At 34.9% G+C, this 23,470-nt stretch overlaps 1 protein-coding gene and 1 pseudogene across 5 annotated transcripts in view; both read right to left on the bottom strand.

Moving 5' to 3' along the window:
* Positions 1-1,127: 1,127 nt before the first annotated feature.
* The window catches only part of WDSUB1 (WD repeat, sterile alpha motif and U-box domain containing 1), a 73,709-nt gene continuing 51,366 nt past the window's right edge, over positions 1,128-23,470 (bottom strand). For all 5 annotated transcript variants that reach the window (XM_021004930.2, XM_021004929.2, XM_021004932.2 and 2 more), the window contains 2 exons: positions 19,487-19,627; positions 1,128-1,480 (listed from right to left, as the gene is read on the bottom strand). In XM_021004930.2, the coding sequence (XP_020860589.1) occupies positions 1,323-1,480; positions 19,487-19,627 (299 nt within the window). In that variant the 3' untranslated portion in view covers positions 1,128-1,322. The remainder of the gene's footprint in view (positions 1,481-19,486; positions 19,628-23,470) is intronic.
* Positions 12,679-15,368, bottom strand: LOC144454241 (heterogeneous nuclear ribonucleoprotein H2-like; annotated as a pseudogene).

Raw genomic sequence — 23,470 nt, 5'->3', positions numbered from 1 at the left:
TTTTTCTTTTGGTACACTGACATAAAACTTTCCTCATCATAGTCCTCTAAGTTAGATATTTATTTCCATGCTGCTGTTTTCATTTTACAGATGAGGAAAACTGACCTAGAGAGAGATTATGATTTCCCCACAATCTTTCAGCTGGTAAATGGTGAGTCCAGAACTAGAATTACATCTTCTGACTTCTAGGTCCTGGTGCTCTTTATATTATACCATCTATTTATTTATATTGCACATTGCTACCACAGTCAGTGGTGGCCATTAAAAGCTAAATCTCATTGGAAATGTAAAAGCCACTCAAATTAACCAAGAAATCATAAAGCTCCTTTAGAATCAGAAAAAACTTGCACCCAAATCTAACTTCTTTGAACCTAAAATTCCCTACTGGGGCAAGTCTTTTCTAAGTGAAGAGACCAAATTACCAGGCTGTCATGTAGAAAAGTTCTTTGCCCACAAGCTTGGAGTCAATAGCAATTTGTGGGAAAAAGAGGATAAAATATCAATTTTAGATACTATAATGACCTTGTAAACTCTAGCAGAAAGGCATTGTGACATGTACTTCCTGCAAGTGTGCCTGAGTAGCTTTTTCAATCTCACTTGATTTTTGTAGAAACTTGATAATTAGCTCTTTCCCAACTGTTCCCTATATTTTTCAGTGACAAACCACAGATTTTAATATAACTTACTAAATTTATCAGAACTGATAGAACCTCCCTAAATTCTTACGCAGGTAAGGTGTGGGCCTACCTCTGAAGTCCCTTTCAAACCTGAGATTCTGTAAAATTGTGTACACACAGACATACACACATACAAACACATTCACAAAGGATTGTCTGACATTTAATTTAGAGTATTAATATATTTTTTATCAGAAAGGGCAGTTCAAATGAATATATGTTAAATTCTGCTCAAAATAGGCCACCAGTGCTACAATGAAGATTTCTTTAGAGTGACATTTGTTGTAAGAATATTTGATACAAATACCTACCAAGGAGCCAACTTGGCTATAGTAATTGTTGTTGAGATATTTAATATTAAAAGACATTGTTACCTAATGCCAAAAGAAACCTTTTTGTTGTATATGTTAATTGGACTGCTTTGTATTTGTATAAAAATAACAACATAAATAGGGTTAGATATAGAATTTAATTCACAATATGTTTTAAAGACAAAATATAGAAACTAGTTAAACAAAATTTAGCTTACCTTCTTTTGGTTTGGATATAACAAATTTTTGAGTTCATATATGTTTTCCTTTAAAGCTGCTAGAAATTTACCTCATTGGAATTAGTAATTATCTAAGTAAGGACATTTAAACAGTTTCATTTCTGATGAGTCTCTAGCCAGCGATCGATGGCCATTTTCAGAGTCCTGTTTGGTGTCAGTACAAGTGAAGGAAGAATCAAATTAGTCATTGGACTTGTACGCTTCTTTTTGCTGATCCAATTTTCTATTGCTTCCTTTTCATAGGAATATCCATCTATAAGAAATAATTAGAAAATCCATCAGTTGACAAAAACAAATTTAACTCCTACAATGATCTGAGTTTTAAATCTATGACTGATGCCAGTTGCATTAATGTTGTGATTTTAATGGGTACTTGAAAGGTTTCTGTACTCTTTTCTCCCCAACCAGCCTTGAAAAAAATGGAGGCATTAAGTATTATGAAAATTAGAGCCATTATAACACTTTAGCTCAAATTAGTTTACCAAATAGTTTGCTGCAATGTTAGAAAGCTAAGAGCAGGATCCTGTGGGAACAATAAATTTTGAGATGGAAAAGAAAGAAGAAAGGAATCCATTGCTGCAGTCACAGAAGGCACTTTGGATGGGGTCATGGGAGGGACTGCAAGGCAGGGATGGTTAAGGAGTGTGGAAACCTCAGGAAGTTAAAGGACTTTGAATTCTTGGGTGCTAGCCCATGCTAATGCACTGACAATTTTTTCTAGGGCTACCCTGTCTGGGACTCAGTGGTCAAATGAGTCCACCATATTTTATATCCTTTATGTGAATAGTAAAAACAGTTTCTTTCAATGGCAAGTGATTCTTTAAAAAGTTCAATAAGAGTAGTCGTTAAGTATAGTGTGGTGGACTCTCCTTGGGGGATGGAGGTGGGAGCGCTAACATAAGAGACTGGAATATCTGTCCTTGGTGCTTACAGTTGGTTTTCTAGCCCCATTTGGGTGTTGCTTATGCCAAAAGATGAGTTTTGGGCGGAGAAAAAGTACCATCCAAGAAATTCACTTAGGAAAAAAACATATAAACATGTAATACAAACAAACATGGCATAATGGAAAAAGAGGCAGCTTTGATCAGGGAAAACTTGAGTTTTAAGTCCTATCTTGGATACATACTAGCTGTCTGACCTTGGGCAAGTCACTTAATCTTTGCAGACTAGGTGATCCATCTATTTTTCTGCATAACAGAGGTTCTTAACTTTTGTGTATGTCATGGATGTTTGGCAAAGTCTATGGATCCATTCTCAGAATGTTTTTAAATGAACAAAATCCCTTGGAATTACAAAGGAAACCATTTATGCTGAATATAGTTATGAAAATGTTTTTTTAAAATGTGAGTTTAAAATGTGGATATAACACCTACATTAATTTCAAAGTAGTGATGGTGAGTGTAAATGATATTTCAAGGTATCTGTGATACTGAAAAAAAATATTTCTACTGGTACCAGAAGTATTTTTAATACTATTGTAATTTGTTGCTAAATTTCAGTTAGAGGTTAGTGAAAATAAAAATTCATTTTTTCCCCTTGCCAAATTCAAAGAACCCTTGAAATGTATTGAAAGGTCTCAGATTAAGAACACCTGCTCTAAAACATATACATTTGAAATGCCTTTAAAAAAACCCAAAACACAACAAACTCTACTCCTAGATTGTATAGCTTGCCTGAGGATCCCCTTACTGCTGCTCCATGCTGTCCTTGCTCTTGTCCCCATTTGTTCCCAGGAACTTCACAATATAAACTTGAATGTTAATGCCATCTTTCCCACAGTACAATTTCATGCACTTCTATTCATATCACACATTACTAGTATTTTAACACAGAAAACTTTGTCCCTTGTTATGGGGGTTCCTTTCAAGCCCATTTCACAATTCTGGGGAAAGCACATTTTATTTAAAAAAAAGAATAATCCTGTATTTTAATCAAATGGTATTAGTATCTGCCAACACATATGTGACTAACAAAAGTAAAGTTCCTTTAATCTTAGATAATCTTAACATGTGGTACAGATCTTTGAAGCTTTAGGTACTAATATATATCGCTATTAAAGAAAAGAATGTATTCTGAGGACACATCTCTCTCAAAATTTGACAATGAGATAGAAACATCATTAACAAATAACATTAATACAAAGGATATGGAATTTCTTTTTTTTTTGGCTAGGCAGTGGGGTTAAGTGACTTGTCCAGGGTCACACAGCTAGTAAGTGGTATGTGTCTGAGGCCGCATTTGAACTTGGGACCTCCTGAATCCAGGGCTGGTGCTCTATCCACTGCGCCACCTAACTGCCCCTGGAATTTAATTTTCTACACGAAGAGAGTAGTACATTTACTGATGTGGATATTTCCTCCTCTAGTAGAGATACAAAACTGTTCTCTGACTTAAAGACAGTCTTCAACAATTGCTACGGTTAAAACATTCATCACCTTTCAACCTACATATTGAGAAGGTAAGTATTTGGGTATCTCAGGGTAGAATGATGAAATGTCTGACCTAGATGAGACCTAGATGAGAAAGGGGGGAACAGCACAGAAAGGAGGGGGAAAAGCCCAAAGGAAAGGGAATCTACTGTAGCTAATTAAATAACAGGTCCAGAATAAAACAGTGAAAACAGGCACAGAAAACTCTTGGTGAGAGACAGTGGAGTCTAACACAAAAATATAAAAGCACAAGAAAAAAGGACTTAACCGATATATTTTATACATCAGAGTGAATGAACTTGAAGATAAAATACGCAGAGGTAACTTAAGGATAATAGGTCTTCTGGAAGAACATGAAAAGTCAAACAACTTGAATATGATTCTGCAAGAAATAACATAAGAAAATGGTCTATAACTTTTGAATACAAACAATAAAGCTTTGCTTGACCAAACCAAGGCAGTGGTTAAATTTCACAATTTCAGTAAAAAGAATTTGTTTACAAGTATCTAGGGGGAAAGCCCCCCCCTTCAAGTATAAAGAAAAATTGGGGGTGGAATCAAGATAGCAAAGGCAGGAACTCTCCCAAATTCACCTCTAAACAACTATAAAATAATGCCTCAAAATGAATTCTGGAGCAGCAGAACCAACAAAAGGACAAGGTGAAAAAAGTTTCCAGCCCATGACAATGGTTAACACATTCCAGTGCAGTTGGTGTCCAGGCAAGCTAGCAGAAGGCCAGGTTCTAGCAAGCCTGTGGCGAAGCCCTGAGCCCAGGTGCAGGTTAGCTACCAGGCTCTGTGGCCTTGGCACAGCAGGACAGCCGAGAGGCCCTACTCTCCTGGTGCAGCAGGCAAGTGGCAAGATCCTATGGCCCTACTCTTTAGGCACAAGAAGCCTGGGACAGTGCCCCCTCCACCCCAGAAACAGAGCCCAACTTTAAAAATCATGAAGTAGACTGGGGAAAAAAATGAGCAAAAAAGAAAGGAAGAAAGAAAGAAAGAAACTGACTACAGAAAGTTACCAGGGTGACAGGGAAGACCAAAACACAAACTCAGAAGAGGACAACAATTTCAATATGCCTACATGTGAAGCCTCAAGAAAAATGTGAATTGGTCTCAGTCCAAAAAGAACTTCTGGAAGAGCTCAAAAAGGATTTTAAAAATAAAGTTAGAGAGACAGAAGAAAAACTGGGAAAAGAAATGAAAATGATATAAGAGAATCATGAGGAAATAGTCAACAGCTTGGAAGCTCAAAAAATGGAAAAAAAATGTACAAACATTCACTGAAGAAAACTCCTTAAAAAGTAGAACTGGGGGCAGCTAGGTGGCGCAGTAGAAGAGCACCGGCCCTGAAGTCAGGAGGACCTGAGTTAAAATTTGGCCTCAGACCAAACACTTGACACTTACTAGCTGTGTGACTCTGGGCAAGTCATTTAACCCCAATTGCCAAAAAAGGGAAAAAAAAAAAGAACTGGCCTAAGGGAAAATGAGATACAAAAGTTCATTGAAGAAAATTATTCTTTATAAATTAGCACTGGGGAAGTGGAAACTAATGACTCCATGAGACATCAAGAAACAATAAAACAAAATGAAAAGAATGAAAAAATAGAAAATGTCAAATATTTCATTGGAAAAAATGATTTGGAAAATAAATTGAGAATTACTGGACTATCTGAAAGCCAAGATCAAAAAGGAGGGAAAGTTTGGGGAGCATCATTTGAACCTTACTCATCAGAATTGACTCAAGTAGAATAACAAACACTCAGTTGGGTACAGAAATCTATCTTATCCTACAGGGAAGCAGGAAGGGGATTGATAGAAAGAAGGGCAGATTGGGGGAGGCAGTAGTTAGAAGCAAAATCCTGGTGAAGAGGGACAGGATGAAGAGGGAGGAAAAGAGTTACAAAGAAAGAGGGAGAGGGAGGGGAAAGCAGTAATTGTAACTGTGAATCGGATAAACTCACCATAAAATGAAAGCAGATAGAGTGGATTAAAAACTAGAATCCTACAGTATGTTGATTATAAGAAGCACATTTGAAGCAGAGAGATACACAGTAAAGGGCTGGAGTAGAATCTATTATGCTTCAGGGGAAGTTAAAAAAAAAAAGCAGGGGTAGCAATCATGATCTTAGACAAAACAAAAGCAAAAATAGACCTAATTAAAAAGGTAAAGAAGAAAACTACATCTTACTAAAAGGTACACAGACAATGAAGTAATTTCAGTATTGAATATATATGCACCAAATGGCAGAGCATCCAAATTTTTAAAGAAGTTAAACGAGTTAAAAAATCTGGAAATAGTAAAACTATACTAGTGAGGGTCCTCAACTTTTCCCCTCTCAGAACTAGATATATCCAACCACAAAATAAACAAGAAAGAAAATAGGGAGGTGAATAGAATTTTAGAAGAGTTAGTTATAATAGACCTGGAGAAAACTGAATGGGGAAATACCCTTTTCTCAGCAACCATGACACCTACACAAAAATTGTCCATGTAAGCAATCAAATGCAAACTGGTAGAAATGTTAAATGTATCTTTTTCAGATAATAATGCAATAAAAAATTACATTCAATAAAGGGCTACACAAAGATATATTAGAAATTATTTGGAAACTAATCCTAAGAATGAGTGGGTCAAAGAACAAAGCCTAGAAATAATAATTTCATTAATGAGAATAACAATGAGACACACCAAAATTTATTTGATTCCGCCAACGCAGTACTGAGGGGGGAATTTATATCTAAATGCCTACATCAATAAAATAAGGAGCAGATAAATGAATTGGGCATGCAACTAAAAAAGCTAGAGAAAGAACAAGTTAAAAACCCCCAATTAAACGCCAAATTGGAAATCCTAAAAACCAAAGGAGAGATTAATAAAATTTAAAGTAAACCACTGGACTATATAAATAAACTGGGAGCTGGTTTTATGGGGAAAAAAACAAAACACAACAACCAAATTACCAGCATCAAAAATGAAAAGGGTGAATTTGCCATCAATGAAAAAGAAATTAAAGCAATTATTAGTTTTTTTGCCCAGTTATATGCCAATAAACGTGACAATCTAAGTGAACTGGATAGAAAAATATAAATTGCCCAGATAAACAGAAGAGGAAATAGAATACTTAAGTAACCCCATTTTAGAAAAAGAAATTGAAAAAGCCATCAATAAAGTCCCTAAGGAAAAACTTCTCAGAACCAGATGGATTCACAAGTGAATTCTACCAACCATTTAAAGAATAATTAATTCCAATATTATATAAACTATTTGGAAAAATAGGTGAAGGAGTCCTACCAAAATCTTTTTTCTGACACAAAAATAATGCTGATACCTAAACCAGGAACAGCAGAAACAGAGAAAGAAAACTATAAACCAATTTTCCTAATGAACATCAATGCAAAAAAATTAAAATATAAGCAAGGAGATTAGAGCACTATATCAAAGGATCATACACTATGACCAGGTGGCATTTATACCAGGAATGCAAGGTTGGTTCAATGCTAGGAAATCTACCAGCATAACTGACCATATAAGTAACAAAACCAACATAAATTATATGATTATTTCAATAGATGCGGAAAAGGCCTTTGGCAAAATATGATACCCATTCCTATTAAAAACACTAGAGAGCATAGGAATAAAGAGAATGTTCCTTTAAATGATAAGTAGTATCTATGTAGAAACATCAGCAAGCATCCCCATTCGGTAAAACTGAAAGTTTTCCCAGTAAGATAAGGAGTGAAGCCAGGATGCCACTTATCTTCAATATTGTGCTATAAAAGTTAGCTATGGCAATAAGAAGAAGCAAAAATAAAGTAATTAGAGCAGGCAATGAGGAAACAAAACCATCACTCTTTGCAGGAGATATGATGGTATACTTAGAGAAGCCTAGAGAATCAACTAAAGAACTAGCTGAAATAATTAGCAATGTTAGCAAAGCTAAAATAAACCCACATGAATCATCAGCATTTCTATATATTACCCAAAAAAGTTCAGCACCAAGAGATAGAGAAATTCCAATTAAAATGACAATTTGAAAACATAAAATACTTCCAAGTCTACCTGCCAAGACAAACTCAGGAGCTATAGGAACACTATTACAAAACAAATAAAATTAGATCTATACATCTGGAAAAATATCAATTGCTTAGGGGTAGGCTGAGCCAATATAGTGAAATGACAATTCTACCTATATCAATTTATTTATTCAGCACCATACCAAACTACCAAAAATTATTTTGCGAAACTAGCAAAAATAATAACAAAATTCATCTGGAAGAACAAAAGTATATCAAGGGAATTAATAGAAAAAAATGCAACGGAAGGTGGACTTGCCATTACCAGAGCTCAAACTGTATTATAAAGCAGTAATCATCAAAACAATCTGGTACTGGCTAAGAAATGGAGTGGTAGATCTGTGGAATAGATTAGGTACACAATACACAGCAGTAAATGATCATAGTAATTTAGTGTTCGATAAATCCAAAGACCAAAGCTTTCTGGACAAGAACTCACAGATTTGACAAAAAGTGCTGGTAAAACTGGAAAACAGCATGGCACAAACTAGGTGTAGACCAACAGTTTTTTAGACTGTATACTAAGATAAGGTAAAAATAGTTACATGATTTAAACATAAGGGATGATACTGTAAACAGATTAGGAAAGCAAGGAATAGTTTGTTTACCTGTCAGGGAGTTTATGGGGCAGTTAGGTGGTGCAGTGGATAGAGCACTGACCCTGTAGTTAGGAGGAGCTGAGTTCAAATGTGAACTCAGACACTTGACACTTGCTAGCTGTGTGACCCTGGGTAAGTCACTTAACACCACTGCCTAGCCAAAAAAACCAACCAAACAAAAAAAAACCTCACTAAGACTGAGAAAGGAGTTTACAACCAAAAAAACCAAACAAACAAAAAACAGCATTATGAGATGTAAAATGGATAGTTTTAATTATATTAAAATAAAAAAAAGTTTTGTACAAACAAAACTAATGCAACCAAGGTTTAGAAGAAAAGCAGAAAACTAGGAAAAACATTTTCTTTTTAACAGCAAATGTTTCTATTAAAGGCCTTATTTCTCAAATAAATTAGAGAACCGAGTCAAATTTGTAAAAATACAAGTCATTCCCCAACTGATCAATTCAGATGAAGAAATCAAAGCTATCTATAGTCATATGGAAATCATTATTGTTTAGAGAAATGCAAATTAAAACTCTGAGGAACCTATCAGATTGGTTAATATGACAGAAAAGGAAAATGATAAATGTTGGAGGGGATGTGAAAAAATTGGGACACTAATGCACCATTGGTGAAGTCGTGAATTGATCCAGTCATTCTGGAGAGCAACTGAAAACTATGACCAAAGGGCTATAAAACTATGCATACTCTGTGACCCAGTACTACTAAGTCGGTATCCCAAAGAGATTTTTTTAAAAGGGGAGAGGGGAATGGAAGGACCTATATGAACAAACACATTTATAGCAGCTCTTTTTGTGGTGGCAAAGAATTGGAAATTGAGGGGATGTCCATCAGCTGAGGAATGGCTAAACAAGTTGTATATGACTGTGATAGAGTACCACTGTGCTATAGGAAAGATAAGAAGGGATCAGGTTGTGAAGAGCTTTAAATGCCAAAGAGGGTAATTTATATTTGATCCCAGAGAAAGAATTCAGAAAAGCATGGAAGACTTGAAGAACTGATAAAGCAGAACCAGGAAATCAATATACATGACTGCCACAATATAAATAAAGATAACAAAATTAAAACCAAAAGCTGTGTTAATAAAAAAAAAATTAAAACAAATGGGGTATAATTACTAAAACCAATGTTGGTTCCAGAGAAGAGATGAGAACATGCACTTCCTTCCCTTCATTTTAGGGCTGGGAGACCACTGGTATAGATACATTGACTATACTATTAGACATGGTCAATGTGTCAACTGGTTTTGCTAAACTGATTCCCACCCCCTGCCCCTGAAAACTTTGTTGGAAAGGATACATTTGGAATTCAATACGAAACAACAATGAACAACATCAACAAAATATTTTTTTTAAAGATGGTCCAATGTATGGAGTTCAAGGGAAAACAACTTTAGTGTAAAAACAAATAGCAACACCAAAGAATGAACACACACACACACAGGCAAATTAGTAAATTATCAGCTGTTATGTTTCTGGCAAAGAGAACTCCAGGATGTCCAGATAGTTTTAGTGCTCCATCACCCCCATATCATGCATCTGTGACAAGCCTAACAGCTGTTTCTTCAATAATTTCTTCTTCCTGCCCATGTTGTCTACGCTAGGTGTCAAATATGTAGCTTACCACTCCTGAGTGCAGCCTGGAACCAGATTAAAATATAATTGGGAAATATTTAAGAAAATAAAAATATCATACAATGCTCATTTATGGCAAGTTTTATGGTTTTATAAGTAAATATGCAGCTGCAGAAATGTGTTTCTATTTGAGTTTGACATCACTGGTCTATACTACACACCACTCTTCCTATTCTAGTTCCTTTCATGTGTAAAATGTATGATACCATTCCTTACCGACCTCCTCCTCCAGCTCCCGCCCTTTACCTATATTGATTAATTTAGTTACAGCGTACTCTTTTAGGGCTGTATTTCAGTCCTGGGTCTCATATCTCACCAAATCTCAGTTACACCTTTGAGATAAGATTTACCTGCATGCATTAGGATTTTTACTTCACCTTGTTAGTTATACTTAACCCATGGCCTCAAATGTCCAAACATAAATGGATATAAATACAAACCAACAAGACAGCCAGTCCCCAACCAAAAGGAGCTTACATTTTAATAGGTTAAGATAATACAGTAGGTTGCTGGTAAGGTTGGGAGAGGAGGGGTGAGAATACTAGAATACTAGGAGAATGGGAGGAGACTACAGGAAATGATATGAAAGCCTAATTCTTAGAAAAGTCAAAAGGCACACTTATCAGAGTTGGAAGATCTAAAAGTAGAGACCAGCTTTCCAGTGGGATGGGGATATATATGTATATATGTATTCATTAGAGAATATCTCAAAATATATAATCTCCATTGGGATATCAAAGAATTGTGTCATGGTAATAGAAGACTTCAGGAAGGGTTTAGTAATCCTTCATCTCTCATAACCATACATGACTTCTTTTCCCAAATAACACCTTACTTTGTCCTACTATCTTCTTCTTTATTTATTTTTTTGGGTGAGGCGATGGGGTTAAGTGACTTGCCCAGGGTCACACAGCTAGTACGTGTCAAAATGTCAAGTGTCTGAGGCCATATTTGAATTCAGGTCCTCTTGACTCCAAGGCTGGAGCTCTACTCACTGTACCACCTAGCTACCTCTATTTTTTTCTTTTTCTTCAGACAATTCTTTCTGATGCTTTTCCTCCTCATATCCTTTTTCTTAAACCTTTCTCCTAAGGACTGAATCTTCTTCCTTTTCAGGTCTTCCTCAAATCCTTCCTCTCTTGGGTTCACCCTTCTTGAAGTTTTTCTTAAGAATTCTGATTCTTTGGAGATACTTTTTCATGACTCACACCCATATAACATGACTAGAAGAATAATGGTGCTGAAAAGATTGGTATTTGCATCAAGGAGTAGCGTGGGTCACTGAAAGCACAAGTGGCAATTTTTAAGAAGCTAAGTTTTAAGGTTGACTACCAGTTGTTTTTATTTAAGATATAGGAACAGACATCCCATATTACTAGAGATATAGTCCATCTAAATGCTCCCTGTCCATCTAAGATAAATGTACTGATAGTCTGATTCATAATACTAACAATTCAATTGTGTCACAGTCTGGACAACACACATTCTTTTTCTTTTTTCTTGTATGGATTGTCAGTCTACTCCCTAGTGGTTAATTTTTTTGTGAGGTGGTTCTGTAGTATTCTGGAGCTTAATATAAGAAATACAGTATCTTCCATAAATAAGAGTATCTGGAGGATTCAAAATCATGCTTTCATATGAACTCTGTGCAGCACATGAAAGCTGGTGAACTTCTTTGTTGATAAACTTCTCCTCATATGCCTCATTTGAGATTGACAGATAATTGTTAAACAAGGTTCTCTATGGTTGTAGCTATCAAGTAATCTTTTGTTCCCTGTTTTTGAAAGGAAGACATATTTAACAAGTGTCACTTAGTGCAATACACCTAAAAGAAAATCATAATATAATGAAAGATTTAAATCAAAGCCTCACAAGTTAATACAAATACCAAGACCAAAATCCTAACAGATCTGTACTGTATCTCAAAATCATCCTCATTAACTTACAAAAAAAATTAAACATACATTCCTTACAGAATATCAAACTAAGTAACTGGTACATGCCAAATATTTTATTTTTGAATTGTAGATGCAGCTTTTATATTTGTTTTGCCAAAAAAAGCATTTCTGCAATATGCATCTCAAACATCACAAAAAGAAGGTTAACCACTAGAGATGAGACTGACAATCCATACAGGAAAAACTGCTTTCACCTAAATAGGCTTACTGTTTAAGTACAATATAGCTACCTTGTCGAGTTGTTGTTTAATCTCTAATGGTTAACTATTTTGTTAAGGTGGTCCTGTAGCAGCAAATTCAACATATTGTTTTCTGGTCAGTCTGTCATCAAGTCCACTTTCAAATGTGTACTCTCACATGGTTGAGTGGTAAGAAAAAGGCATAAATATTTTCGGCAGGGTCTGTAAGGTAATCCTCTAATGTGCACATAGTGGCCTATCATAGTTTACGAGGAGACCCACCATCTCCATGTATAAACACATACATACACAAATGTATATGTGTGTGGATATATACGTATATATGTATATATCTCCATATGAGGGTGTGTGTGTGTGTGTATCTTTCTTTCTCTCTCCCTCTCCATCATTAATCCATGGTGGTCATTACAGCCTTCATACTCTCCACCATAGGCACCACACCTCAGTCTTTCAAACTTGATTCCTATATCAATTCTGTTAGAGCCTCTGCCAGCCCAAGGTCCAGCATAAGGACCTGGCGTAGTCATTAGCTTTCAAAGAGGATCATAAATACAAACTTCTGCTTATCTGCTTTTGAAGAGTTAAGTGTACCTCTGTCCTATTTTCTTCTTGTGTTTGTTGAAAGGTTTTTCAGCTATTTTCTATGAAGCAAAGTACACAAAAACCTCCCCAGTGTTTTCCCCTAGAAGTCCACAACCCATGTGGCATGATTTCAACCCTGGAAAAAAAAAAAGACAACTTCCTTACTACAGTAAAATGAGAGGACTCTAAGGTACACAAAGGCTTCACTGGCAGTGTCAGGATCAGAATGAATCAACACCCAATCTATTTCAACCTTGTTTGAATACTTTGACATATCTGTGTCCCATACTTTCTCTCTTTTTTTCAGTGCTAGTGTGATTTCATCTTTTGATTCAAGTTCAATAAATATTTCTCCACTTGGTCTGCCATCTGTGTTATAGATGAAACAAATGACTTATACTGTATTTTGAATTATGCATTCTGAGAACTGGATTTCATTCAATAAGCAGGACCCAAGGACCAGAGCAAGCCTGAGATGTTCACCATTAAGCCTTTCCTATTTTTGGTGCTCAGTATCACTTTGTCCAGTCAGTAATGGAGGCTTGATACTTGACTATGGCATGGCTATGAAGAACTGTGCTATCAGGTAATCTTGTATAATAATTACACATATGTAATGGAGATACCTTGTTGTTTTGTTTTTTGGGGGGTTTTTTGGTGAGGCAATTGGGGTTAAGTGACTTTCCCAGAGTCACACAGTTAGCTAGTAAGTGTCAAGCATCTGGGGCTGGATTTGGACTCAGGCCCTCCTGACTTCAGGATGGTGCCCTATCCACTGTGCCACCCAGCTGCCACAGAGATACCTTGTTAAAAGAAAGCTTTTAATGTTCTATCTATAGTTTGCTCTACTGAGTCAAAATGTTTGTTAAATAAACAATGAATCCAGTATGCTCTTGTAGTCTTTATACCTTTAAGCAAACTGTATGACTAGAAGATGTGGCCTGTAGAAAAGCAGTTGCAAAAGCCTACCTGTGTCCTCCTGCTTTCAACAATGATGCTGTAGATATTTGTTATCTGTTTTGTTCCATTGTTTTTCAGTCACATCCAACTCTTTGTGACCCCATTTGGGGTTTTCTTGGCAAAGACACTGGAGTGGTTTTGCCATTTCCTTCTCTAGCTCATTTTACAGAAGAGGAACTGAGGAAACAGGGGTATAGGGCTTGCCCAGGGTCACAGAGCTAGAAAGTGTCTGAAGCTACAACTGAAATCATGAAGAAACTTCCTATATCCAGGCCTGGAACTCTATCCACTGTGCCCCCTAGCTGCCCTATTGTTATTTGTAGATAATTCCTATAGAGAGCTCATTTAGATCTATCATATGGGCTTGAGTCTTCCTGATCATCTTTTTCAAAGGCTATCCCAGAGAACTATAAGCTCTGGTAGTTCTTGCCAAGCCAGAAAAACTCCAAGTATATTCCTGGTAACATGCTACTTTGGAGCCTAAGTACAAAGAGGCTAATACCAGTATGTTAGCTACTCAGTGCTTTCTTTTTTTTTAGTCATGGCAATCCATCAAATAGAAGAAAAATGCAAAATCACCCTGTCCTATGTATCTCCTGTCTATTTCTGCAGTGATTATGGTAGAGTGATAGAAAAAGAAAAGGAAAAGGGTGCTAAGAATCAGAGTTTTTAGAACATATACAAACTTAAAAGTTCATTACTGTTACTTTAAATCCAAGACATTATTAAATAACTAGAAGAGCTGATATTTATCTATACTGACATTATCACTACAAATGGAATCAGAAGAACTAAGGAAAGTGAAGCTAAAGGATAGGCCACAGTTTCTCCTTGGAGAAACAAATAAAAGAGTGGGAATTGTTGGTTTTATGATACACCCAATACCACCTTCTTTGAAGATACAATTGGCAGTCTTGCCCTTATATGAGAGCAAACAACAAGACCATCACTATGATAAGTACAGCTTTTGCACCAAGATGTTGTAGAGTAGAAAGCTGTAGGAGAAGTCTATCAAAAAATCCACAAGATCTTTCAAATCTAATCAACGTAACAGATTGAAACTCAGCAACTTTAACACGTACAAGAGCGAATGACAAAAAGTATGCTAGAAAACTGCAGTTAATAATTAAGAAATGAAAGTGTACAAAGGCTTGTAGTGTATTTGGAAATTTCATTCTGGTATATAATGAATACTTTCTTCTAGAAGAGAAATGAATCACTAAATATGGTGAGAAAGAAACATCATAAAAAGAAATGGACTATATCTAACAGACAGGGACCAACTTGTAGCCAGCCTTAGAATTTAACTTTTTAAAACTGGCCTATGGCTTTGTGTTGTTATGAGGAGGGACATTTCTGCATAAGTAAACTGTCAAACTAAAAGGAAAGACAGTTTTGCTTTTTAGCTTGGTCTGAGGGAACAACTGTTCACAAAGCAAAGTAATTCTATAATAGTACAAGAGTTCACTGAGTATTGGGGTGCTTTTTTAATTGTTGTTTTATTAATTTTATCAATATTATTTGAGAGAATCCTCATCAGCTAAGTAAGCAATCAAAGTCAAGCTTAGACCAAGTGCTAGAAAACTACTGGAGGATACTGTACATCATAAATTATTTTAATATAAACACCCTTCAAAGTTGCTTTTATCATCTAATAAATGCTTTAAAATTCATTACCCATGGCATTAATGGGTAACGAAGCACCTGGTACTAACCTAAACTAGGGAAATATTATTTTAGCAGTTGTTTAGACAAACATAAAATTAGCAACTTGCATGGTATTAAAAATACTACAAAATATCTTTGATTTTCAGGGTAGAGCTCCCTCCATTTACACAGATCACAACTACTCCATATCTTATAAACGATTTCATGAGTTGGTGCAGCCAATCTTCTGGAGATGAGATTTTCAAAATGTAATTAAGTCTGTTCCTGAGCAATATTCCATTCTTGGGCCTGTATTCAAAGCCTTTTTACCTTGAGAAGCCCTGCAATGTACTATATTAGTTTTTGAGCTCTCAAGATCACTTCCATACGAATATGAGGCAGCTTTAGAGTAGGACATTAATGTATAACATTACATTAGAATTAAAAGTTATACTGTGAAAAAACAAACACTTTCTTTTGGCAGAAAGTTAGGGCCCCCTGCTAAATGGAAAAAGCATTTCAATAGAAGCTTTAAAACAGTTACTTACCAAGGTCATCACAGAGCTATCAATGAAATCATTAAGATTTATCAGGCTGGGCCTTGATATAGTCTTTCATGTATAAATAAGGAAGACTGAGAATAGCTTTGTGTCTAGCTAGGAAACTCTAATCAATAATCTAATTTAGGAGTCTTCACTCAGTTCCTCAAAAAAAAAATTATGAATGCATTGATAATTTAGTATAAATGCAGTTAGAGGAATTTTAATCAAACAAATTTACACAAAAGCAAACAATTATTATAATAAAACATTTCCTAGAAAATATTATGTATCTCATTAATAAATAATTTTATTTCTTGTTTTCACTACTTCTACTTAAGATAAATACACTGTAATACTACTTTATTAAGCAAACTTAAGGAATCTTAGATTTAAGGAAAATGCTTATTATAAGAAAGGTTACATGTACATTTTAATAGGCTTTAAAAATATTTAAAAAACAACAAACTGCACAACACAGAACTAAGTGAACTACACTAAGAGCTGGCAGGTTGAAGTATGCTCTACCCAATAACAAGTATTTTAAAGCAGTTTCCATGATGATGAAATCTTTTATTTTTGAAAAAAATTTTTTTTGAAAAATTCGGTGCTTACTCTGTCCAAGGCCTTGTACTAGGTATTGTGTATACAAAGACAGATGTGACAATTGTCATACTCTAGGAATTTACAGTCTAATGATGGGGTTTGGGGAGAATACACATATATAGATAAATGATACCTGGAATAGTGAGCTAAGTACAGGGGAAGGTGAAGACAAAATGTTAAGAATCAACTACAGAAGGAAACATCACTTTTACTTTGTTAGGTAAAACTAAAGGAATGACTAGATTCTGCGTGGCCCAAAAGGCGATGGGTTAGCACAGGCTTTTGTTTTTGTTTTGCATAAATCATTTTCTTTCATCTGTGCCACTATCTAGGTTTTCCCCTCACAACATCAGAATTTGGTTCTAGTCTAGGTCTCCCCTCCAAAAAAAATGGAAAATAGGTCTCAGCTCCCATACAAGAATCAAGGCTATCATACCATCAAATATAAAACAAGCTTCATTTAGCCAGACCTCAAACCCCAAAAGACGAAAACATTCATTCATACCCAAGCCCACAAATTGTCAAGACAACTCTACTTCCTGTTACCATAGTCGTCTACCTCTCTTGGAGGGCTACCCACAAAGTAACGAAGGCTTCTAATACTAATCTAGATCTAAGATTCCCTACTAAAAACAAGTAATTGTTTTGACGAAAAGAGGCAGCCATTCTACCTCTGAGGAGCCCTTCCTTTCAGATATATCTCTAGACATAGAAAACTAATCTGGCTGACCTCCTCCACTGAGAAAAGCTGTAAGAGTTTCTAGAGAGTCAAAAATCTATTCTTTTGAGTGAGTTCCACCTTCCCAGACATCTATACAGTCTTCTAGCTCTCCTATTCATGTCTAGTAGTATAGCTTAGCAATGAATTTCATGAATAATGCATATAACCTAAGGAAAAAAGATGATAAACATTATGAAGGTGGGGTTAACTCAATGAATACCAGGAAAAGGCAAGTTCACAGCTTGACAAGAGTTAACTCTGCCACGACAATTTCACTCCTTAAAAAGTCATCATAAATAACAGAACAAAGTTCTTATCAGTGGGGAATAGAGATTGTTATATAATGTATAGGAAATTTCACATGCAGCCCAGGCTTAGTGCTGGGGCACAGACTCTACAACTGCAAAACCAAAAACATAAGCAGATAGTTTAAAAAAAACAAATTTATTTAATCATGTTCCTGCATTAGTTAATATAATGGATGACATTATAGAATCCATTCTCAGTTTAGTGATTTTAACTAAATAAGTTTGAGTAACTTATGCCAACAACAATTTTTATTCAAGGGTGACACTCTTCTTAGCTAAACTGATGTGTTTTTTTTACAGTATGTTTGTAAGAAAAAAAGGTTTTTCAAAATAGGCAAAGCAATTTAAAAATAGACAGCTGGTGGCAGAGTGGATAGATCACTGGGCTGGGAGTTAGGAAGACCTTAGTTCAAATCTGGCCTCGTGAACTCACTAGCTGTGAGACCCTGTGCAAGCAATTTAACTTGTTTGTTTCAGTTTTCTCAACTATAAAAAGGGGATAATATTAATAGCATTTGCTTTGCAGAGTTGTCGTGGGGTCAAATGAGATAATATTTATAAAAACTGTTTTGGCACTGTGCCTGACACACAGTAAGCACTATCTAAATGTTTACTCCCTTCCTTTGCCTCTCCCCTATCATTATGTTGCATAACACTTTAGTTCCATTCAAGCCCAGATAGCTCCCTTGCAGAAAGGCCAAGTGGAGAACAGAGTGCTTGCCTTTGCATCAGGAAGCCTTGCCTCTAACATTTGCTAGCTATGTGACCTTGGGCAAATGATTTTACTTCTATAAGTCTCTGTTTCTTCATAGGTAAAATGGGGATAATAATAGTACCTCTCTAAGGGTTGTTGTGAGGATCATCCAGGTTCATTTAGGTAAGGCAAACCTTAAAACCTTATAAAAATGTGAGCTATTATTACTATGTAGCTAACCTTAAATACAATAACATGAGAATAAGATTCATATTATCAAATAAACATAATTTTTTCCCTAACAGAAATATTCACTCCAATACTAGTGGAGCATATTATAATAACTAACATTTGTATAGCATTTTAAAGTTTGCAAAACATTTGAAATACGCAACCTCAATTGATCCTCACAACTCTATAAGGCAGAATATTATATATAATAATTATTATTATTATATATCATCATTTTCATTGTACCAATGAGAAAACAGGACAAGAAAGCATAATGACTTGCCAAGGGTCTGAGGGAAGATTCCTAGATATTCAGCTGAGGTCTTCCTGACCCCAAGTTAAGCACGCTGTCTCTGCCACAGAGCTATCCCATGCATGTGGAGGATATACCAAAACAGAATAGGATTCCCTGGTTTTGGCCAAGTAAATAAGCATTCAAGAAAAACACAGGAAAAACTCCAAAATAGTCACATCAAATCAATTCAGGTTAAAAAAATAGCATTACTGATTTCTAAAATATGATTTGTAAAATAGTTTTACCAAATTCAAAACATTCTTATAAAAAAGTATAATTTGATTTTTATTTCTTTTAAACAATAAAAAATATTTAAAATTTTGGTTAGTGGAGGCCATTATCATGCAACTGGAATAATTTATGAGAAATCTGTTTAAAACTTAATAAAAGAGTTCTTAATTTAGCATTCTGTGTTTCACAATCTGTTAACATGATTATCACACGTTTAAATGAATCCAATATTAAGCAAACATAAAATTTTGCATTTTTCTTCCTAAAGCAGCACAATGCTCAATTATTTATCATCCTACGGAACCAATCAGTTAAATAAACTATACCAGAATAAAGTTAACAGAAACATCTGAAAAGAAAATGGTTCAACATGTTCCCCCCAAATGGTTTAAAATTACAGTGTACTTTAGCAAAGCAATATTTCTAAACAAGGGACCTTAAACGTTCTTCACATTTAAGTACACTTTGATGAATACTTTACATTATTTAAAATGTTTTGATAAATTTGGTATTGTTTCTATACATACCTGATGCAATGACAGGCTCTTTCATTAGTTCCCTAGTTATTGGACATAGGAATTCATCTGGGATTCCAGAAGAAAGGGCTTCCACCTTTACTTTCAGCTCTTCAATTTTCCTCAATATTTTACTCCGCAGACCAAGAGATTCTGAAGAAAGATTAAAACTGTTAAATTCAGCTGACTGACTAGGCAAGATTTCACTTAAAGTAACCAAAAATCTTCAGATAATACTTTGTCTTTTAATTAAGTCTCTTTTTAAAAAAAAGAAATAACATTTTAATGTATTTTCAAAGACTACATTTTTGTTTACTTAAAGTAAATTAGGGGGAAGGTAGGTGGCACGGCGGATAGAGCACTGGCTCTGGACTCAAGAGGACCTGAGTTCAAATCCAGCATCAGACACAAAACACTCAGTAGCTGTGTGACTATGGGCAAGTCACTTAACCCCACTGCCTAGCAAAAAACAAAAACAAACAAAGTTAGAAGTAGACACTGAATGGCTGTTAGAAGAGTTTATTTTTAAAAGTCTTAGACTTCAAAAATTCCTAAAATTTCAAGTTGCCCTAAAGAACATACAACAAAAATTAGAATAATTCAAATTTCTTTATTCACAAAATTAAACACTTCCCAAATATGGTTATCAAGATTTAAAAGTGTTGGCATCACTCTGAAAATTCCAAGTACAATACAGCATTATAATGGATATATATATTTTATATTATTTTGCATGATTATCTACACTGCTCATTTATCTGTCATACAGCATGATCAGACAAAGTAAAGAAGAAAAGTGTAAAAAGGACATTCTGTTGACTTTGCCACTTTGGTTTTTATAAAAGTAGATCTTACTGTTGCTAAGTAGGAAGGAAAAAAAGGTAAAAATACCATCAGCCAGGTTTGTAGAGTGTTTGCAAGGGGAAAAGGAGAAAAATGGGGTGTAAATGGAGGGGGAGAAGGAGAAAGTGAAGTAACTCCCATAAAAGGAATATAAGCTTCTAAAGAAGTAACTAGTAAACTGTTAATGTTGCCTATGAAATTCTCTTAACAGAGCCCCAAATTAAGACCTTAGGATATTTAAAATAAAGCACTAGAAAAAAACAAAGGATTTCTTCATGCGACATGACACTACTTGAAACTATTTCTTCTATGGCTTTATGACCCCATAAAAAATTGCTTGGATTCTCTGTCATTAGTCTCAAGAGGAAAATTATCCTATATAAAAGCATCCTATATAAAAGTCTGAGCTATTCTTTTCTTCTTTAATTTTAAATAGAGTTACTAAAATTCAAGGTTATATACGAAAATGAAACATTACAATCATATACCTCAACTTTCAACAAGTACTTATTAAGTGTTTACTACATGCTAGGCATTAGATCAAATGCTAGGGACACAAAGGCATTATCCTTGCTCTCAAGTAGTTTTAATGGGGGAAGACAACATACAAATAACTGTGTGTGTGTGTGCATTTACACACACAATATAAATAACTGTATATATAACTGTGTGTATCTGGTTGCTCCAGATGATTAATTTAATGAAGCATATTACTGCAGTTCTGTTTGGTAGATGAAACTTTTACTGATTCAACAATTAGTGTTATAGAAACAAAAAAAAATTTAACATACTAACAGCTTTTTGTAGTACATACCTACTACCTTTGTGCATCAAACACCAATGAGAAAACATTCTCCTATTATTTTCATAGGTCAGAGATAAAAGGGTTGAAATTTTTTCCAAAGCTCTGGATGGAATGACAGTATAGATATAGAGCTGGAAAACACCTTAGATGCCAAGTTCAACCACATAATTTAAAAGATAATGAAACTGAGGCCTAGGGAAGCTATATAACTTACCCAAGGTGACAAAGGCAGTAGGTGTCACAGGTTGGATTTTTACTTAGATTCTCTGAAGGCAGAACCAGAGCTCTTTCTACTCTACCAAATAATGATAATTTTTTAGGAGGCTATCTTAAAGTCAATAGGAATGTAAAATATACACAAAAGTACAACACTGAAAAACTTAGAATAATTAACTATCTAAAAGCAAACATCTTTTTGGTGATATTCAACTAATAAAACTATTACTTTAAGATAAGATATCAGGACAATACAGTCTGTTAAATGAAATGGAAAGGTCTATATACTTTCAAGACAAGGTTGCAGAAGAACAATTAAAACAAAGCTGTATTTGGACTAAGAGGAATCTTCTCTGACAGCAACCATCTTGTCATGAAGTTGAGTGCAAAAAAAAAATCTCCCCTGAAAATAATTTTTTTTCTCCATAAGCTCAGTGAAGTAAAAGCAGAGGACACAGAAAGATCTTTATCAAAACCTTAATTTTTCCAAGAACAAAGAAAAGTGAGCCATCGGATTCGCATGTGAAGAATCAATCCATCAAGAACTAATGTATCCCACACTACATTATGGGCTGGGGAAACAAAAGAAACAATCTCTGTTCCCATGGAACCTATATTCCATCAAGAACATGTGCATACTTTGTATAAATATATTAAAATAAATACAAGATAATTATGGCAGGGATGGTTCTGGCAGCTGGGGCAGAAGGCTAAGGAAAGACTTCAGGTAGAAAGTGATCTTTGAGCTGATCTCTGAAAGAAAATAAAGACTGTAGGAAGCATATATAGTGAAGACGTGCATTCCAGAGGAGCACCCTGTGCAAAGACCTGGAGAAAAGATATGAAAGGAAAGAATGGACAAGTATGTGATCTACTGCAATTTTATGTTTATAGCAAGCAACATCCAAACTTGTTAAAGTCACTTCTAAAAATGAATACTATCACTCAAATGTCGGGAAAACCAGCAACTTTGATCTTTACCATCACCAATGCCTACTTGCTACAGGGAAATTTATATTTGTATCAATTTCTTGAAAGAGCTAAGAATGGCCTTAAAGTTTTCCCAAACTGTGTTCAAACACTCCTGTCAAACATCTCCATAGACTCTCTCCAAAATCTGATTTCTCTGTTGAAGGTAATACTTTACCTTATTTAACATGGCAGTAGAAAATGAATTCTGGAGGTAAGAATTTTGTATAATATATTATGACACCATATAATATTTAAAAATTTACAAATGAACTATTACACTGCCCTGTTTAATTGATTTTTTAATGCTATTTAGAAAACTTTATATGATTCAACATAAATTTATACTTAAATTTCTTTTAAATTCTATTTCTGGTTATTTTTCTAAAAAAAATTGTTCAGGATGTGATGATTCTATGTTTCAATGGGAAATCAATTTATGTCATTTCAACTTATAGTGTCTCTTCCAGGTATGTAAACTTCCACAAATATGAGGTGTCTGTATAATTATTAAAATACATATAATACATATATTACGTAATCTCTGCATGGACATCCTCTATTACATGCCAAAATATAGGAGTAATGAGGAGCTGTACCACATGTAATTTATTAGCAGGAGCCCGCAGTGTCAGACAGCAGACATTCACTATGAAGCAATGACTTTCTTCTGGCAAAAAAATAAGCACCACCTCAGAAAGAAACCAATGCCTCTGCTCAGCTAAAAGCATTTTTTTCCAACAGGTGTATGAGTTAGCAGCAGCTCCTTAATATAGAACCTACAAAATTCTCTTTCAAATAAAAAATCTAACATCCAGGTTGTTCAACTCATTTAAAAATACTCTATTTTAAGTGTCAAGCACAACAAATATGCTATTCTGGTTTTTAACAGTTCAGTGCATTCTACTTTGGTGCACAATTAATAAGCTTTCTTCATATGAAGAGTATTAAATGGAATTCAAATATAATCACATTGATGCAGATGCTGTTTTATCTGTTCTGCCACAAAGGAAAAATGTAAAATAGTTCTGCATCTGAGGATTATAAAATGACATCTCATTAGCATATTCCTCATTATCACATTTTGCTGTGCAGCACATTTTTTCAATGCTTAGACACAATCTTAGATCCCATTAGTACATTTTCCTGCAGTGTCTTATTTA

This window comes from Phascolarctos cinereus, unplaced genomic scaffold (genome assembly GCF_003287225.1).
Source record: "Phascolarctos cinereus isolate Bilbo 61053 unplaced genomic scaffold, phaCin_HiC Scaffold_726;HRSCAF=1367, whole genome shotgun sequence".
NCBI lineage: Eukaryota > Metazoa > Chordata > Mammalia > Diprotodontia > Phascolarctidae > Phascolarctos > Phascolarctos cinereus.
The sequence above is the reverse complement of the archived record's forward strand: the minus strand, read 5'-3'. Positions and strand labels throughout refer to the sequence as shown.